This window comes from Carcharhinus amblyrhynchos, chromosome 6, assembly GCF_965287045.1.
Source record: "Carcharhinus amblyrhynchos chromosome 6, sCarAmb.v2.hapA, whole genome shotgun sequence".
NCBI classification, from domain to species: Eukaryota; Metazoa; Chordata; class Chondrichthyes; order Carcharhiniformes; family Carcharhinidae; genus Carcharhinus; species Carcharhinus amblyrhynchos.
Genome location: NC_137329.1, coordinates 94,768,762 through 94,786,649, shown reverse-complemented (window position 1 = coordinate 94,786,649; position 17,888 = coordinate 94,768,762). Strand labels below are relative to the sequence as shown.

Genomic DNA, 17,888 nt, shown 5'->3' with positions numbered 1-17,888 from the left:
ACATCCCGCTGGAGTGCACCAAACCTGGCAGGGGTGAGGGGGCATGGGGGGGCGGGGGAGTGGGGTTGGTGGGGGGTACTCCTGAGGGCCCGGAGACTTTTGCTGATCACAGGGTAAGCATATGAAAATGCTGCTTTGCATACTTTATACAGCTCCATGCCAGAACTCAGCGCCAGAAATCTGGCTGTTGGAGACTTGCTCAGGCAGTGATGACCAGCGGGAAGCGTACTAAACGGCCTCTGTTTGAGTCTCCCAGCCCACTGCACTGTTTTTGCATTGCCCCAAAGATTGTTGTCAATGTGAGGATTAGGCAATCTCTCCTCCAATTCATCATATACCCGCTATCCACCTCCCAGACCAGGAGTTTTCGCCTCCTATCCACCTCCCACACCAGGAGCTCTCTCCTCCTATCCACCTCCCACACCAGGAGCTCTCTCCTCCTATCCATCTCCCACACCAGGAGCTCTCTCCTCCTATCCATCTCCCACACCAGGAACTCTCTCCTCCTATCCATCTCCCACACCAGGAACTCTCACCTCCTATCCACCTCCCACACCAGGAACTCTCTCCTCCTATCCATCTCCCACACCAGGAACTCTCTCCTCCTATCCACCTCCCACACCAGGAACTCTCTCCTCCTATCCACCTCCCACACCAGGAACTCTCTCCTCCTATCCATCTCCCACACCAGGAACTCTCTTCTCCTATCCACATCCCACACCAGGAGCTCTCTCCTCCTATCCATCTCCCACACCAGGAACTCTCTCCTCCTATTGACCTCCCACACCAGGAGCTCTCTCCTCCTATCCACCTCCCACACCAGGAACTCTCTCCTCCTATCGACCTCCCACACCAGGAACTCTCTTCTCCTATCCATCTCCCACACCAGGAACTCTCTCCTCCTATCCACCTCCCACACCAGGAGCTCTCTCCTCCTATCCACCTCCCACACCAGGAGCTCTCTCCTCCTATCCACCTCCCACACCAGGAACTCTCTCCTCCTATCCGCTTCCCACATCAGGAACTCTCTCCTCCTATCCACCTCCCACACCAGGAACTCTCTCCTCCTATCCACCTCCCACACCAGGAGCTCTCTCCTCCTATCCACCTCCCACACCAGGAACTCTCTCCTCCTATCCGCTTCCCACATCAGGAACTCTCTCCTCCTATCCATCTCCCACACCAGGAGCTCTCTCCTCCTATCCATCTCCCACACCAGGAGCTCTCTCCTCCTATCCATCTCCCACACCAGGAACTCACTCATCCTATCCACCTCCCACACCAGGAGCTCTCTCCTCCTATCCATCTCCCACACCAGGAGCTCTCTCCTCCTATCCATCTCCCACACCAGGAGTTCTCTCCTCCTATCCATCTCCCACACCAGGAACTCTCTCCTCCTATCCATCTCCCACACCAGGAACTCTCTCCTCCTATCCACCTCCCACACCAGGAACTCTCTCCTCCTATCCACCTCCCACACCAGGAACTCTCTCCTCCTATCCATCTCCCACACCAGGAGCTCTCTCCTCCTATCCACCTCCCACACCAGGAACTCTCACCTCCTATCCACATCCCACACCAGGAGCTCTCTCCTCCTATCCATCTCCCACACCAGGAACTCTCTCCTCCTATCCACCTCCCACACCAGGAGCTCTCTCCTCCTATCCATCTCCCACACCAGGAGCTCTCTCCTCCTATCCATCTCCCACACCAGGAACTCTCACCTCCTATCCATCTACCACTCCAGGAGCTCTCTCCTCCTATCCACCTCCCACACCAGGAGTTTTCGCCTCCTATCCACCTCCCACACCAGGAGCTCTCTCCTCCTATCCACCTCCCACACCAGGAGCTCTCTCCTCCTATCCATCTCCCACACCAGGAACTCTCTCCTCCTATCCACCTCCCACACCTGGAGCTCTCTCCTCCTATCAACCACCCAAACCAGGAACTCTCTCCTCCTATCCACCTCCCACACCAAGAGCTCTCTCCTCCTATCCACCCCCCACACCAGGAACTCTCTCCTCCTATCCACCTCCCACACCAGGAACTCTCTCCTCCTATCCACCACCCAAACCAGGAACTCTCTCCTCCTATCCACCTCCCACACCAGGAACTCTCTCCTCCTATCCACATCCCACACCAGGAACTCTCTCCTCCTATCCACCTCCCACACCAGGAACTCTCTCCTCCTATCCGCCTCCCACACCAGGAGCTCTCTCCTCCTATCCATCTGCCACACCAGGAACTCTCACCTCCTATCCACCTCCCACTCCACGAGCTCTCTCCTCCTATCCACCTCCCACACCAGGAGCTCTCTCCTCCTATCCACCTCCCACACCAGGAACTCTCTCCTCCTATCCACCTCCCACACCAGGAGCTCTCTCCTCCTATCCATCTCCCACACCAGGAGCTCTCTCCTCCTATCCACCTCCCACACCAGGAACTCTCTCCTCCTATCCACCTCCCACACCAGGAGCTCTCTCCTCCTATCCACATCCCACTCCAGGAACTCTCTCCTCCTATCCACCTCCCACTCCACGAGCACTCTCCTCCTATCCACCTCCCACACCAGGAACTCTCTCCTCCTATCCATCTCCCACACCAGGAGCTCTCTCCTATCCATCTCCTACACCAGGAGCTCTCTCCTCCTATCCGCCTCCCACTCCAGGAACTCTCTCCTCCTATCGAACTCCCACACCAGGAGCTCTCTCCTCCTATCCACCTCCCACACCAGGAACTCTCTCCTCCTATCCACCTCCCACACCAGGAGCTCACTCCTCCTATCCACCTCCCACACCAGGAACTCTCTCCTCCTATCCATCTCCCACACCAGGAGCTCTCTCCTCCTATCCACCTCCCACACCAGGAACTCTCTCCTCCTATCCACCTCCCACACCAGGAGCTCTCTCCTCCTATCCACCTCCCACACCAGGAACTCTCTCCTCCTATCCACATCCCACACCAGGAACTCTCTCCTCCTATCCACCTCCCACACCAGGAACTCTCTCCTCCTATCCATCTCCCACACCAGGAGCTCTCTCCTCCTATCCACCTCCCACACCAGGAACTCTCTCCTCCTATCCACATCCCACACCAGGAACTCTCTCCTCCTATCCACCTCCCACACCAGGAACTCTCTCCTCCTATCCACCACCCAAACCAGGAACTCTCTCCTCGTATCCACATCCCACACCAGGAGCTCTCTCCTCCTATCCACCTCCCACACCAGGAGCTCTCTCCTCCTATCCACCTCCCACACCAGGAGCTCTCTCCTCCTATCGAACTCCCACACCAGGAACTCTCTCCTCCTATCCACCTCCCACACCAGGAACTCTCTCCTCTTATCCACATCCCACACCAGGAACTCTCTCCTCTTATCCACCTCCCACACCAGGAACTCTCTCCTCCTATCCGCCTCCCACACCAGGAGCTCTCTCCTCCTATCGAACTCCCACACCAGGAGCTCTCTCCTCCTATCGAACTCCCACACCAGGAACTCTCTCCTCCTATCCATCTCCCACACCAGGAACTCTCTCCTCTTTTCCACCTCCCACACCAGGAACTCTCTCCTCCTATCCGCCTCCCACACCAGGAGCTCTCTCCTCCTATCCATCTGCCACACCAGGAACTCTCACCTCCTATCCACCTCCCACTCCACGAGCTCTCTCCTCCTATCCACCTCCCACACCAGGAGCTCTCTCCTCCTATCCACCTCCCACACCAGGAACTCTCTCCTCCTATCCACCTCCCACACCAGGAGCTCTCTCCTCCTATCCATCTCCCACACCAGGAGCTCTCTCCTCCTATCCACCTCCCACACCAGGAACTCTCTCCTCCTATCCACCTCCCACACCAGGAGCTCTCTCCTCCTATCCACATCCCACTCCAGGAACTCTCTCCTCCTATCCACCTCCCACTCCACGAGCACTCTCCTCCTATCCACCTCCCACACCAGGAACTCTCTCCTCCTATCCATCTCCCACACCAGGAGCTCTCTCCTCCTATCCATCTCCTACACCAGGAGCTCTCTCCTCCTATCCGCCTCCCACTCCAGGAACTCTCTCCTCCTATCGAACTCCCACACCAGGAGCTCTCTCCTCCTATCCACCTCCCACACCAGGAACTCTCTCCTCCTATCCACCTCCCACACCAGGAGCTCTCTCCTCCTATCCACCTCCCACACCAGGAACTCTCTCCTCCTATCCATCTCCCACACCAGGAGCTCTCTCCTCCTATCCACCTCCCACACCAGGAACTCTCTCCTCCTATCCACCTCCCACACCAGGAGCTCTCTCCTCCTATCCACCTCCCACACCAGGAACTCTCTCCTCCTATCCACATCCCACACCAGGAACTCTCTCCTCCTATCCACCTCCCACACCAGGAACTCTCTCCTCCTATCCATCTCCCACACCAGGAGCTCTCTCCTCCTATCCACCTCCCACACCAGGAACTCTCTTCTCCTATCCACCTCCCACACCAGGAGCTCTCTCCTCCTATCCGCCTCCCACACCAGGAGCTCTCTCCCCCTATCCACCTCCCACACCGGGAGCTCTCTCCTCCTATCCACCTCCCACACCAGGAGCTCTCTCCTCCTATCCACCTCCCACCCCAGGAGCTCTCTCCTCCTATCCACCTCCCACACCAGGAGCTCTCTCCTCCTATCCACATCTCACACCAGGAGCTCTCTCCTCCTATCCACCTCCCACACTAGGAACTCTCTCCTCCTATCCACCTCCCACACTAGGAACTCTCTCCTCCTATCCATCTCCCACACCAGGAGCTCTCACCTCCTATCCATCTCCCACACCAGGTACTCTCTCCTCTTTTCCACCTCCCACACCAGGAACTCTCTCCTCCTATCTGCCTCCCACACCAGGAACTCTCTCCTCCTATCCATCTCCCACACCAGGTACTCTCTCCTCCTATCCACCCCCCACACCAGGAGCTCTCTCCTCCTATCCATCTCCCACACCAGGTACTCTCTCCTCTTTTCCACCTCCCACACCAGGAACTCTCTCCTCTTTTCCACCTCCCACACCAGGTACTCTCTCCTCTTTTCCACCTCCCACACCAGGAACTCTCTCCTCCTATCCACCTCCCACACCAGGAGCTCTCACCTCCTATCCACCTCCCACACCAGGAACTCTCTCCTCCTATCCACATCCCACACCAGGAACTATCTTCTCCTATCCACCTTCTGCTATATCAGGGAACCTTGGAACAATCTCTCTACTTGTTGCATCATTTTGACTCCTCTTTTCTTCTCCGCGAAACTTTAACAAATACTTTCAGGAGCTGCTCCAGCCAGAAGACACCTCAAATTTAGGAAGCAAAGGCTAGATTTAAATTGTGCATTTTAGCTTTAAGTGCTATTATCCTTGCACCAACCGGAATCTGCTCCTGATATATGGAGCACTGAGCAGAATGGCACTACTTTTTCAATTAGTCGGCAGCTCAGGTTTGCCTATTCCAAATTTTACTGCTAAATATTTAATAGTACACACCCTACCTCCAATCTTTTTAAGTATTCTTCCTTTGCCTGCTTTTCCAACTATACATCTTGTCATCAGTATATTTAAATATATGTAATTTCTTCCTTCCACTTCATATAGAGAAGCGATAGCAATGGATGGTTATTGTTTTTATGTAATTAAAGTCTATTGCAGCAATAGTGACTGTTTCATCAAGTTTAATGTTTGCATTATGATATCAAATTTACTTTCAGTGTGTTTACATTGTCTTTTCTCTCTGCAGGTATAGGTCATGGTACAACAGTCATCAATATCTATCAGGTTACCTATTACATAATTATTCTGACCTGGTCTACTTTCTACTTCTTCAATTCTTTCTCTGCTGAACTGCCATGGGCTCACTGTGGACAAGAGTGGAACACTGGTGGGTCTTGGGGGATAATATTGTTCTGCTATTTAATTTTTTTTAACATTCATTCTAGGCATGTGGGAATTGTTTGCCCATTCCCATTTGCCCTGAGAACCACTGCACTCAATGTCTGCATCTTTTGAACAGTGGATACTGGGGGACAAATAAGAATCCACCTTGGTTTTTGTTTTGACTGGATTCACATTTGGAAAGACCAGGGTTGGAATTTTCCATCCATTCACACTCTACTATAGCTTCCTCACAGCGCCAGGGACCAGGGTTCAATTCTGGCCTCGAGTCACTGTCTGCATGGAGTTTGTACACTCTCCCCGTGTCTGCATGCGTTTCCTCCCGGTGCTCTGGTTTCTTCCCACAGTCCAAAGATGTGCAGGTTAGGTGGATTGGCCATGCTAAATTGCCCCTTAATGTGCAAAGATGTATTGGTTAAGTGGATTAGCAATGGTAAATGTGCAGGGTTACGGGGATAGGGTGGATGGGAGGGCTTGGGTGGAATGCTGTGTTGGAGCTGCAAGAGAGGTCGGAGAATTTGATAATCAGCCAAATTTCCATTCACTGCTGCAGCATCGTAGAATCCTGCTGGTGTGAAGGTCCAGAAAATCCCAGCCCAGGTAAAGACAGGGGATTTCCTTCCCTAAAAGATTTTGGTGAACTAGCTGGGTTTTTATGGCAATCCAACAATCACAAGGTTAATTTTACTAACTTCAGCATTAAAGACCATAGAATTAATCCAGTGCAGAAAGAGGTCATTTGACCCATCAAGTCTTCACTGACTCTCTGAAAGAGCAATCCAGCTGGGCCCTCCCATCCATTAATCTTGTACATTTACCATGGCTATTCCACCTAACTTACACACCTTGGGACATTAAGGTTAGATGGCCAATCCACCTAACCCGCACATCTTTGGACTGTGGAAGGAAACCAGAGCACCCGGAGGAAACCCACGCAGACAGGGGGAGAATGTGCACAAACAATGACCCAAGGCCGGAATTGAACCCGGGTCCATGGTGCTGTGAGGCAGCAGTGCTAAACACTGTGCCACCCTATTCCATATTTTGTATTAAATTGAAATAAAATTCGCAAAGTGTCAAGATCACATTTAAACTGGTGTTCTCTAGATTATTATACTAGTTCTAAAGCATTTAAATTTAATCTTATAGTAATGATCCCTCATTCCAGACAGCACATGAACAAAGTCTTGGAAGAGAGGCATGAGTATTGGTGTTTGTGTCTTACTTAACTATAATAATGGAGCATGCAACCCATCAGAATCTTCAGGGTGATATTTTAAAATCCTTGAGGCTGCGGAGCTTCAGAAAGTTGATGGCTTGTTCAGTCAGAGCTCTGGTAGAAATTTTCCTCAGTGTCTGGGCTCTGGTTCCAAGCAAGAGTTATGACTCAAGTGGTAAGGTACTTCAATTGCCAGCCTGATACCAGATGATTTGAGTGGAGGAGGACTGGTGAAGGACAAATGATTCACGATTATTGTTCTGAAGATAGACCCAGTATTTTAATGATGTATTCACTGTGGTGAATTGCTTGTGAGCAGTGGGCAATCGCTCAGGATTGATATTAGCCCCTGTAAACTGACTGTGATTGTTGTGACAAGAGGGATATATTTCAATATGTAACTCTGTGAATAAATGTGTCAAGATTGGCTCCAGATCAATCTTTCACCAACTGGCTTTCTGGAATGGAACCTGCTTGTGGAGAATAGATGCCTAGAGGTGAACATTGCAAATCAAGGAAAACAACTCAGACAGTAAATGTAAATCTCGGTCAGCATTGTAAAAAATGGCAGAAAGCAAATGGAAGTTGCTGTGGTAGGGGATGTTTATCCTCTGATGTTTTTGAAGTAAGACTCATTTGACGTGTGGAAAAATGAATGAAGCGGATATGGGGAGACAGGTCCTCTCTACCAAAGTGGGAATGAGATATGAACTTAGCATTGTCACTTCTTGCCAGCAATATAGTGAGAAGTAAAATATCTTGTGAGATGGATGCCCATCAGTTGGTGAAGGTTTGGATCGTCCATAGGAGTTCATGGATGAAACAAGAAAGATGATTGGTTAAATATCTATAAGGCGTGGTCAGGATTTGTTGATTTTGTAAAATCAATGGTCAATTCCTGGAATAAGATAAGCAAAGCTGTCCCAGTGCAGTTACAACACTGGCATCTACCCAGCAATGTGGAAAAGTACCCAGATATCCTGAAATCAGGATGATGAAATCCACCACAACATAAAGAACAATAAAGAAGTTGGATGAGTTCTTCTCCATATTTGGGAGGCCAATGCAACAAGTCAGTAATAATGGATGCAATTCATATGCCAGGAATTTGTGGATCACCTTAAGAACATTGATATACAATACTGTAGGACTGCCCACATATCATCCATCCACAAAGGGATTGGCGGAGAGGCTAATACAGTCATTGAAACATGCCATCAAAGCATCAAAAGGTGAGGTTCACAATCCAACTTTCTCATGTCCTATGACTCATGCCACCACACAAAATTCATTGCTAATGTTACTCCTGAGAAGGAAACTGAAAACTAAGTTCTACCTACTCAGGCGGCACAGTGGCACAGTGGTTAGCACTGCTGCCTCACAATGCCAGGGACCTGGGTTTGATTCCATTCTTGGGCGACTGTCTGAGTGGAGATTGCACATTCTCCCCATGTCTGCATGGGTTTCCTCTGGGTGCTCCAGTTTCTTTCCACATTCCATAGATGTGCACATTAAGTGAATTGGCTATGCTAAGTTGCTCCCTGGTGTCCAAAGATGCATGGGTTAAGGGTATCAGTGGGGTTACAGTGATAGGGTGTGGGGTGGGCCTGAGTAAGATGTTCTTTCACAGAGTAGATGCAGGCTCTATGGGCCGAATCACCTTCCTCTCCACTATAGGAATTCTATAATACCACCTGACACCACGACAATTGTGGAGCAACAGCAACAAGCACAAGTTATTCACTGTGAACAAACATCAATGCTAAGGAGTTTTATATAAGAAGAAAGTGTTTTAATGAGAACCACCCTGTAAGTGAGAAATGGGCACCTGCAAACAGCCTAGCTAAGACAGGCCTGACTTCTTATACAGTGCAACTTGATGACAGAATATGGCGGAGACGCTGGGATCAAATCTTCACTTCAAGAAGTGAATTAATGGAGACGGACCATAAAGATACCTAAGATTGTGAAATTCCTGAACCAAGGATTATTACAAAACCAAGTTCAGATTCTACTTTATAGAACAACGAACTTCTATGGCAGCTGACAATGAAGCAATTTCACATGATGTACCTAGTACTTATGGAACAGGCTATTGAGTTTGTTAAAGATCTGACTTTAGAATATTGTGGGCAAATGTTTCTCACCCTGCCTACCACAGGAATCGAAGGAGGTGGACCATGCAAAGGTCCATTGACCTCAGATGGGATTTTCCAGTCTTGAGGCAAGTGCAGCCAGAAAACTCCACTGTACCTTACCAAAACCAAATCAAAGTCTGCCAAAAAGACTCTTGTATTAATTGTATGTATGTAGATAGTAATATTTGATAATCTAACTGATGTTCCTAGTAGATAATCATTCATGTTTAAAAGTTTGCTGTTGGAACAAAGAACAAAGAAAATTGCAGTACAGGAACAGGCCCTTTGGCCTGCACGGACAATGCTGCCTGTGTGAACTAAAATCCTCTACCCTACCGGGGACCATATCCCTCTATTCCCATCCTATTCATGTATTTTTTCAGATGCCCCTTAAAACTCACTACAGTATCTGCTTCCAATACCTCTCCCAGCAGCAAGTTCCAGGCATCTACCATCTTCTGTGTAAAAAAGACTTGCCACATACAAGTCCTTTAAAGATTGCCCCTCACACCTTAAACATATACCCCTGGTGGTTGATTCTACCACTCTGGGAAAAAGCTTCTGACTATCCATTCTGTCCATGCCCCTCAAAATCTTGTAGACTTCTATCAGGTCTCCCCTCAACTTCCATTGTTCCAGTGAGAACAAACCAAATTTCTCCAGCCTCTCCTCATAGCTAATGCCCTCCATAGCAGGCAACATCCCGGTAAACTTTTTCTGTACCCTCTCCAAAGCCTCCACATCTTTCTGGTGGTGTGGTGACTAGAATTGAACACTATATTCCTGTGTTGTACTACTGAAGTAAAGGGGGAGGGATGTTATGTATTGAGAGGCAATGCATCTCTGTATGATTAGTCACATGACATACTGTGATGTCACCAAAGGCATTTGTGGGTTTTATCTCCATTCCATGTTGGACTTCAATGTGGCAACTGCTCTTAAATAAATCTGCACTGCGTTGGTACAAAACCCACAAGGCGGGACCTTATCATCTTTGGTTTTATTAGTATTAGCTAATAAGCTAGTACTAATAAAGTCAAAATATTGAATATATAACAAAGCTTAAACTACAGTCAAACCCTGCAATGTCTTATTTGTGTCATAAAGCAAAATTTTCAGGTATTTTTATGGTACAAGTTGATGACTTCTTATGGGGTTGTCCTGCAGAACTTGAGAACTGTGTTTTTTTGGAATAGTTTTAGAATAGAATTTAAAATTCAGGCCCAGGGCAGTGTATTTATGGCTTTATGGATTTTGATACTAAGCAGAGTAGGTTTGATATTACTTCAAATCAACTTAGACACTGTTTCTCCCAACCAAATTAATTATGAAAAAAAAGGTTAACTTAAAAGACAGAGAGTGAACAATTGTGAAGTTTGATTGGTCAGTTAAAGTGGTCATGCACTCAGATAGATCAGCTTTTAGTGCATTACAAGGAAATACCCTAAAGTAGAGAAAATTTTAAGGGCAAATAAAAGGCTAAAAAGTATCTGGAGAAATGTGCACTTAAGTCCCAGTCCTTAGATGACCCAAAGAACAAGGAGCATTTTAGTGATGCTTCACATGCTCAATCTTCCTGAAGGCTATTCTTGTGCAGCTGGTTCCATCATACTGACTGACAAGACCAGCTCTCAAAAAGACTACTGATTGCACTAATGCTGTGCAAAAGGCCGCACGTGAGAACAGCTCTATTCAGTGAATCAGCTTCAAGGATCCTGCAGAGAAGAATTGCTATTTCTGGCATAGATGGCCACACTCCAGTGAAGCCCAGTGCCAGAGGAGCCTGATTTTCTAATCTTTAGAAGTTAGGAACAAATTTGTTGCATTGATATTTCAAGAAGATTTTATCAACTTCTAATTGTATGCTCCACCTTATGGATTTACAGATAACTGCATGGAATTTACAAAGAACTCCTCAGCTAACAATTGGACAAAAGGAGAAAATGCCACAATGCCTGTAACTGAGTTTTGGGAGTAAGTAAAGCTTAATTGCTACTGCCAATGAAATACCAGTGCATCTGACAATTAAAATTAAGCTGGTTTATCTTCTAGAAAGGATGCAGATTATTATCTTGGGGTGCTATTCCTTATGCATGGTGGTACAGTGGTTATCACTGCTGCCTCACAGTGCCAGGGACCCAGGTTCAATTCCAGCCTCAGGTAACTGTGTGGAGTTTGCACATTTTGCTCATGTTGCCCCTTGGTTACAGCGGATTGGAAGGGTAAAGATGAGGGGTTACGGGGAGAGGCCTGGGTGGGATTGTTCTCGGTGTGGGCTTGATGGGCTGAATAGCCTCCTTCTGCACTGTAGGGATTCTATAATTTTACGATTCTATGATAAAGGCCAGGAATGACAAAACTGCAGTAAATTCAGTGGCCCTGAAATGATACCAGAAGATATCACCACACAAACATAAAGTTTCAAATTTATTTATTAGTGTCACAAATAGGCTTACATTAACACTGCAATAAAGTTACTGTGAAAATCCTGTAGTTGCCACACTTTGCGCCTGTTCGGGTACACTGAGGGAGAATTTAGCATGGGCATTGTACCTAACCAGCACGTCTTTCGTACTGTGGGAGGAAACCGGAGCACCCGGAGGAAACCCACGTGGACACAGGGAGAACATACAAACCTCACACAGACAGTAACCCAAGCCCGGGAATTGAACCTGGGTCCCTTGTGCTGGGAGGCAGCAGTACTAACCACTGTGCTGCCCTATATATGTTCACCTGAAAATCCTTTCCCCACCACTGATTTCAGAGCAATTTCAAAATCAATATTGAACATTCCTGACTTTTATCAAATGGCTGCTGAGAATGAAAAAAAACAAATGATCTCTCAGTGTGAATAGGAATTAGATTTAAAATGATCACCTAATCCTCCAGTTAGTACCTCCTACCTCCCATTCCCCAGTCTCTTGGCATTTCAGAAGAAAGAGAGTAAGGCTTTTTCTGTAGATCTATCAGCCGTAAAACTGTGCCTATTCTGTTTCAGAATGGTCATGAATTCTTTTTCTCGGTTTTCTTTACTTCATTTTTAACTTTGTATCTTTAATACATTTGCTCACAAGACAATGAGCTATATCATTTGTCTTTGTCACAAAGATTGGTTGCAAGTACAACTACAATTTCTCAACAAGGGATAATTGTAAGAAATGGAGAGCATCTCCACATATTAAGCCGTTATCTGGCAGTGGTTACACTTGATGTCGCTGTGTGCCACTGTGTAGTGCAACCTGAGGAAGACCTCAACTTAGACAAAGCAATACAGCTGGTCAGACAAACCAAGGTCCAGAAACAGAACAGGGCAACACTGTGATGTCTGAGTGGAATTCTCTCAAAAAAACGACTCAGTGTCATAATGGCAAGAATAATGGGATGATCCATGCCAGTCTCTCAGGCATGCCCTGCACTGCAATCCTCCCACAATTTTGGAGTCAATTTTGGAGAGTTAGGAGTTTCAGTTCATCATGGGAGAATAGGTCTAAACACACCTGGAAACACCGGATCCAGAGCACTCAAGCATCGTTTTGCACAGGCACCCCCATCTCACAATGCATTGGGAACCCCCTCTCTTCTTCCATAGACATCAGAGACCCTTCTTCTCATTGGTGAAATTCTCTCCATCAGCTCCCCGACACGGGTCATAGGCATTGGGGCATCGGGATCCTGCCCAATGGGCACTGCCTGACCATGCCCCTGACTACCCGAAGGCTTCAATAGTCTCTGAGCTCCCAGGCATGGCCATCACACCATGTGTCCGCAAGTGGAGACCAGTATGATTCTCGCCATTCTGGAAGACCAGACAATCCTGTGCATTGGGAGTCAAATGGGCTTGTACATATTTAAATGCTACTTTACATATGCTAATCAACCTCATGCCCTTTCTGGGCATGATCCAGTTTAAGCCATTAGAAAGGCACTGCCAATTTTTAGGCCTGCACGCAATTCTCCAGGGTTGGTGCAATCTGCGCCGGGGTGGCGAGGTCAGAGAATCGGCTCTGAAGAAAAGATCAGAGCCCAGGCATCCTCCAGTGACTGTATAGTTACTGAAGCCCAGGAATGGAGAAGAAGCATCAGAAAAGAAGGTACAATTTGGAGGAAAGTATATGACACCATCAAACTCTGCCAGTTCTTTGACATCAAAAAGTCTCATCAGTGCAAGCCATGCCTTGCAAACATTGCAGAAAGCTTTTTCTATTGGCCACTTATGGAAGACATGTTGACTAGACTTCTGGCTTCCCAGTTTTCAAAGAAAAAGTCTCCATGAATTAAAGAATTTTTGCCTGAACAGAAAGAAAAATGTTTCCTGAGTGAGGCTAATGACTAACTATGCACTTCAAAATGTAGATGTCTTATCAACTTTAGACGCTAGAGTAAGTGGAAGAGTTTTATTGGATAATGAACCGTGGATACCAAGTTATGCCTGCAGCCAATAGAAACCTAGCTACACAGTCCCCAAGGAATTGGAGAAAAGAGTCCTGGGAAAGTTATAAGCAGCACTTCAATCCAAGGAAAAGCAGATATTGTAAATAGTGTATGTTCTATAGAATCAGGAATTCTCTCATTTTATAAGCCCTAATTTTATTAAGGAGGCAAAATAAATCATCAGCAATAATACAGATGTGATTTCAGAAAAGATTTCCCAAAACTATTTACAGATCCAAGATGACTTACAAATCAGTGTGGCATTACATTGTAAAGGGTTGCCAGACCTGTGTGTCCATTCACATTTAAGAAGTTATGGCATCCACTAATGAACATGTCTAACTACAGCTAGAAGAAATAAGTAGGATTGGAATTTCCTGTCACTAAGCCCAGAGAGTGGTGATCTGGAATGGCCCCAGTTCCTAAACCTGCGGGTACCTTCTCATTTTGTGTAGACTTAACCAGGCCATGGCAACGAAAATTTATCCAGTGTTCTTGACAGCTTGGCTAGCTGTCCAAATTAGCATGTTCACAAAACTGAACACCAAGAGTGACTCTTAGCAGGTGCTTTAGAACAAATATGAAAATGACTAATGACCTTCATTACTGTCTTTGAGAGGTTTAGTTTTGATTCTTTACTATTTGATCTAATGTCAGGACCAGAAATTTCCCAAATAACCATGTCTAACATTCTCCAGGGCCTCGAAGGAGAAAGACGTCACATGGGTGACATCCTAATGAATCCACTGAAAAAAAACATGGCCTGAGGTTGAAGTGGCCAGGGCTGTGGAAAGAGGGTCTGGCATTTAGAGTGCAATTGTCCCAAAATTTGTCAGAGAGTCAGGTTAAGACTGAAAACTGCGTATAACTTTCCTACTGCAAGGCCAAGTTTTCTCTCCAGATTTTTTAACGCTCAGTGCACAGAGAATCTGGGGGTGTGATTTGCACTGTCACTCTAGTGGGGGTATGTGGATGGGGCTAGCAAGGCTGGTTCCACAAGGCCCTTTAAAGTGTGCGCCCCGATCTGTGCTGAAAATAAACCACCCCACCACATCCCACACCCCATGAACACAGGGGCCCCCTACTCCTTCAAGCATTGGGATGGCCCCTCTACCCTCCATAAATGTAACAGGGTACCCCACAGCACGGGCACTGGGGAGGTCCCCCCACTCACAGCAATTAGAGCACTCCCCCCACCACAGACATTGGGAGATGGCGGGGGGGGGGGGGTGGCGGGGGCATTCCCCGCTTCACAAGCATCGGTGCACCCACCCTTCCCAGAAGCATCAGACTGTGACCCCCACTATACAAAAGTGGAACCCTTTAATGTGATTGCCCAGAGGGCCACCCTGGCACAGACAACCTGGCATTGCCACCCTGACACTGTCACTCTGGCACTGCTAGGTTGGCACTGATGCCTATGCCAGAGGGCAGTGTCAGATCATGTCCCTCACTACCTGGAGGCCATGCTTACCTCCGGCATGGTCATTACAACTGGCATTTGTTTTTGAAAACTAGTCAAGATTCATGCCAGCATGATGTCAAATCCTGTTTTTGGCCCCTCGCGAGATTTAGCAACCATTACAGGATTCTCAGCCATGAGTGTTAATTTCATGAAAATGTCTACTTGTTTCCCTGGGCATATTGTGAGCAGCAGTGACATAATGGCAGACCCGCAAAAAAAAATGACAGCCATTAGCGAATTCCTAATCCCTATACTAATCCTGAATTGGCAAATTGGTACAGATAATCAGACGGCAAAATTCCTCCTTAACCTTGCACAACTTACTGGACCCTTACAGCAGTTATTACAAATAACGCCCAAGCATGGTCTTGGAATACATTTTAGGAGAAGGCATTTCAATCATTTAAGAAAATGCTTAAATGGGGGGGAGGTGGGGGGGAGGCGTTAATGTTGTACTAAGGATTGTAAGGGTTAATGCGTGGAACTGTGTAAATAGCATCTCCCATAATGGTGAGTTAAGGGAATATATAATTTGGAGTGGAGAGGAGCATGTTCATGGCTTCGACAGAATAACACCTGGTCATGGGTGGCTGTACACAGTTCAGTTATACAAAATAAACCAGTTATTGTCTGATGGTATCAATGCCTCAGTAATCATTCCGAAGCTAGACTGATAAACATACAGCCTTATTAACTAAGAAACAACTGTAATTCTTCCACGTTGTTTTTCATTCAAAGGAAACGTGTCCTGAGGTTGTCGGATGGAATTGAGCATGTAGGTACTGTCCACTGGCAGGTAGCACTGTGTCATCTTCTGATGTGGATTATCTGCTTCTTCTGTATCTGGAAGGGAGTTAAGACAACTGGAAAGGTAAGGGGCTAATTTAATTAAATCCCTTTAAAAAATGATAGAGAGGCAACAGGAATGAAGTATTTTTCTGTGAATTATACAGGGTAGTTTCTTTAAACTAGATTGTATATGTGAAGAGAGAAAGGGAATCACATTGTGTTGCAAATTATTAAATATTTTGTATTGTGTTTTTTCATTTCATCAGTTACTGAAGCTGTGCACAGAAGTTCTAGTTGCTGTTGCTGATAGGATTTCCTCTGTCTTTCATTTTCATCTAAGGATGTAGGTGATGAATAAATCCAATTATTCCAAAGAATTTGGGACAAAAGGCTGGCATAGGGAAGGGGGCTATTGCTGTTGATCTTTTGAGTGTGATGGCAGTTGTATCGGGGGGTGGCAGTGACACTCCAAGGTGCTCCTGTGAGGAAAATGTGGCAGCAGCTGACAGGAGTTAAAGTTTATTTATTTGTGTCACAAGTAGGCTTACACCAACAGTGCAATAAGGTTACTGTGAAAATCCCCTAGTCGCCACACACCTGTTCAGGTACAGTGAGGGAGAAATACATCTAACCAGCACGTCTTTTGGACTGTGGGAGGAAACCGCAGCACACAGAGGAAACTCACACAGATGCAGGGAGAATGTACAAACTCCACACAGATAGTGCCTCAAGCCAGGAATCAAACCAGGTCCCTGGCAATGTGAGGCAACAGTGCTAACTACTGTGCCACCATGGTGCCAGGTTGAGTTCTCCATTTGGGAAGGTTTATTTTAAATCCATACTTTTGTGGTTGCAGCTAGCAGAGATCCTTTGAAGCACGAGCTTAACCTTGAAAACAGCTGTGTTCAGGGAAACACAATATTTCAACGGGGTCCTCAAATAGATGTTGTGCCTGTTATTTGAATAAATGGAGGACTTGTCTGTTTCAGGTCTGGGTGCTATATGCCTTTTTTTTGCTTAGTCTGTGGTGGGTGGTGTAGTTCCAACACAAAAAGAATGTTCACTTTCTACCTGTCATATTGGAGACTTAGGAGGCCATTAATGTCTGAAAAACAGGTACAGCACATTTCTGGGTTCTTTATTTTGATGAATGTCCAAAACTCTGTTTTGAATAAAACCCTGAACAAAATTATTCACACTATAGTCAAGTTAATATACATGTATAAAATCTCACTCTATGTTGCTTCAAGGACATATCACTGAAAAAAAGCAGCAATTTCATCTCTCCAGAGTATCTTCATTAAAGATCTGATTTAAAGCTACATTATGAAGGTCCTTATTAAAGGTCAATGTCCAAGAATTTTTTTTTCACTGCATGTGGGTTAAATTTTGGGGTGAAAGCGAGTGGATTCTCAGACCTCGCCCACAGTTGTGATTTGCTGACCTCACTGCAGTGAATGGGGATTTAGGTGATTGATTCATGTTGGCAGCAGATTTGTGACAGTTACCATTTGCAGTAACATACATGGTCTGTAATGGATGTTAATGGAGTTACTACCTTTTCTGCTTGTTAGTTTCCTGGTGCCTTGATGGCAACATGTGTTTAGCCTATGATATCCTGGAGCTGAGGGAAGCCAGCCAGCAATGCAAGTCTCTACATTCTCTTGTGTTGACTGCTATAGATAAATGGGAAAGGAACCCAGTCAAGCGGGATCTTCATTTCCCAAATGGTCATGTGACTATCTTCTAAGGCCTGATTACCTTTTGGGAGTTGTAGCTTTTCCAGGTCTCGAATCTGACACAATAAAAGAGGGTGGGTGTAAAAGATGGTGCCTTCTGGTGGAATTTCACCTGCTGTCTCTATCTTGAATTTACTGTAAGAACACTGAGGTTTCTATGCAGAAACAAATACATCAGGGCACTCCTTAACAGCC

General features: G+C 46.6%; 1 protein-coding gene across 1 annotated transcript in view; it reads left to right on the top strand.

Annotated features, from left to right (window-relative positions):
* The window catches only part of LOC145344132 (sodium- and chloride-dependent GABA transporter 2-like), a 70,958-nt gene that overhangs the window by 9,781 nt on the left and 43,289 nt on the right, over positions 1-17,888 (top strand). Inside the window, exons 3-5 of the mRNA XM_080191004.1 lie at positions 5,758-5,898; positions 11,156-11,243; positions 15,904-16,036. Of these exons, the coding sequence (XP_080047130.1) occupies positions 5,758-5,898; positions 11,156-11,243; positions 15,904-16,036 (362 nt within the window). The remainder of the gene's footprint in view (positions 1-5,757; positions 5,899-11,155; positions 11,244-15,903; positions 16,037-17,888) is intronic.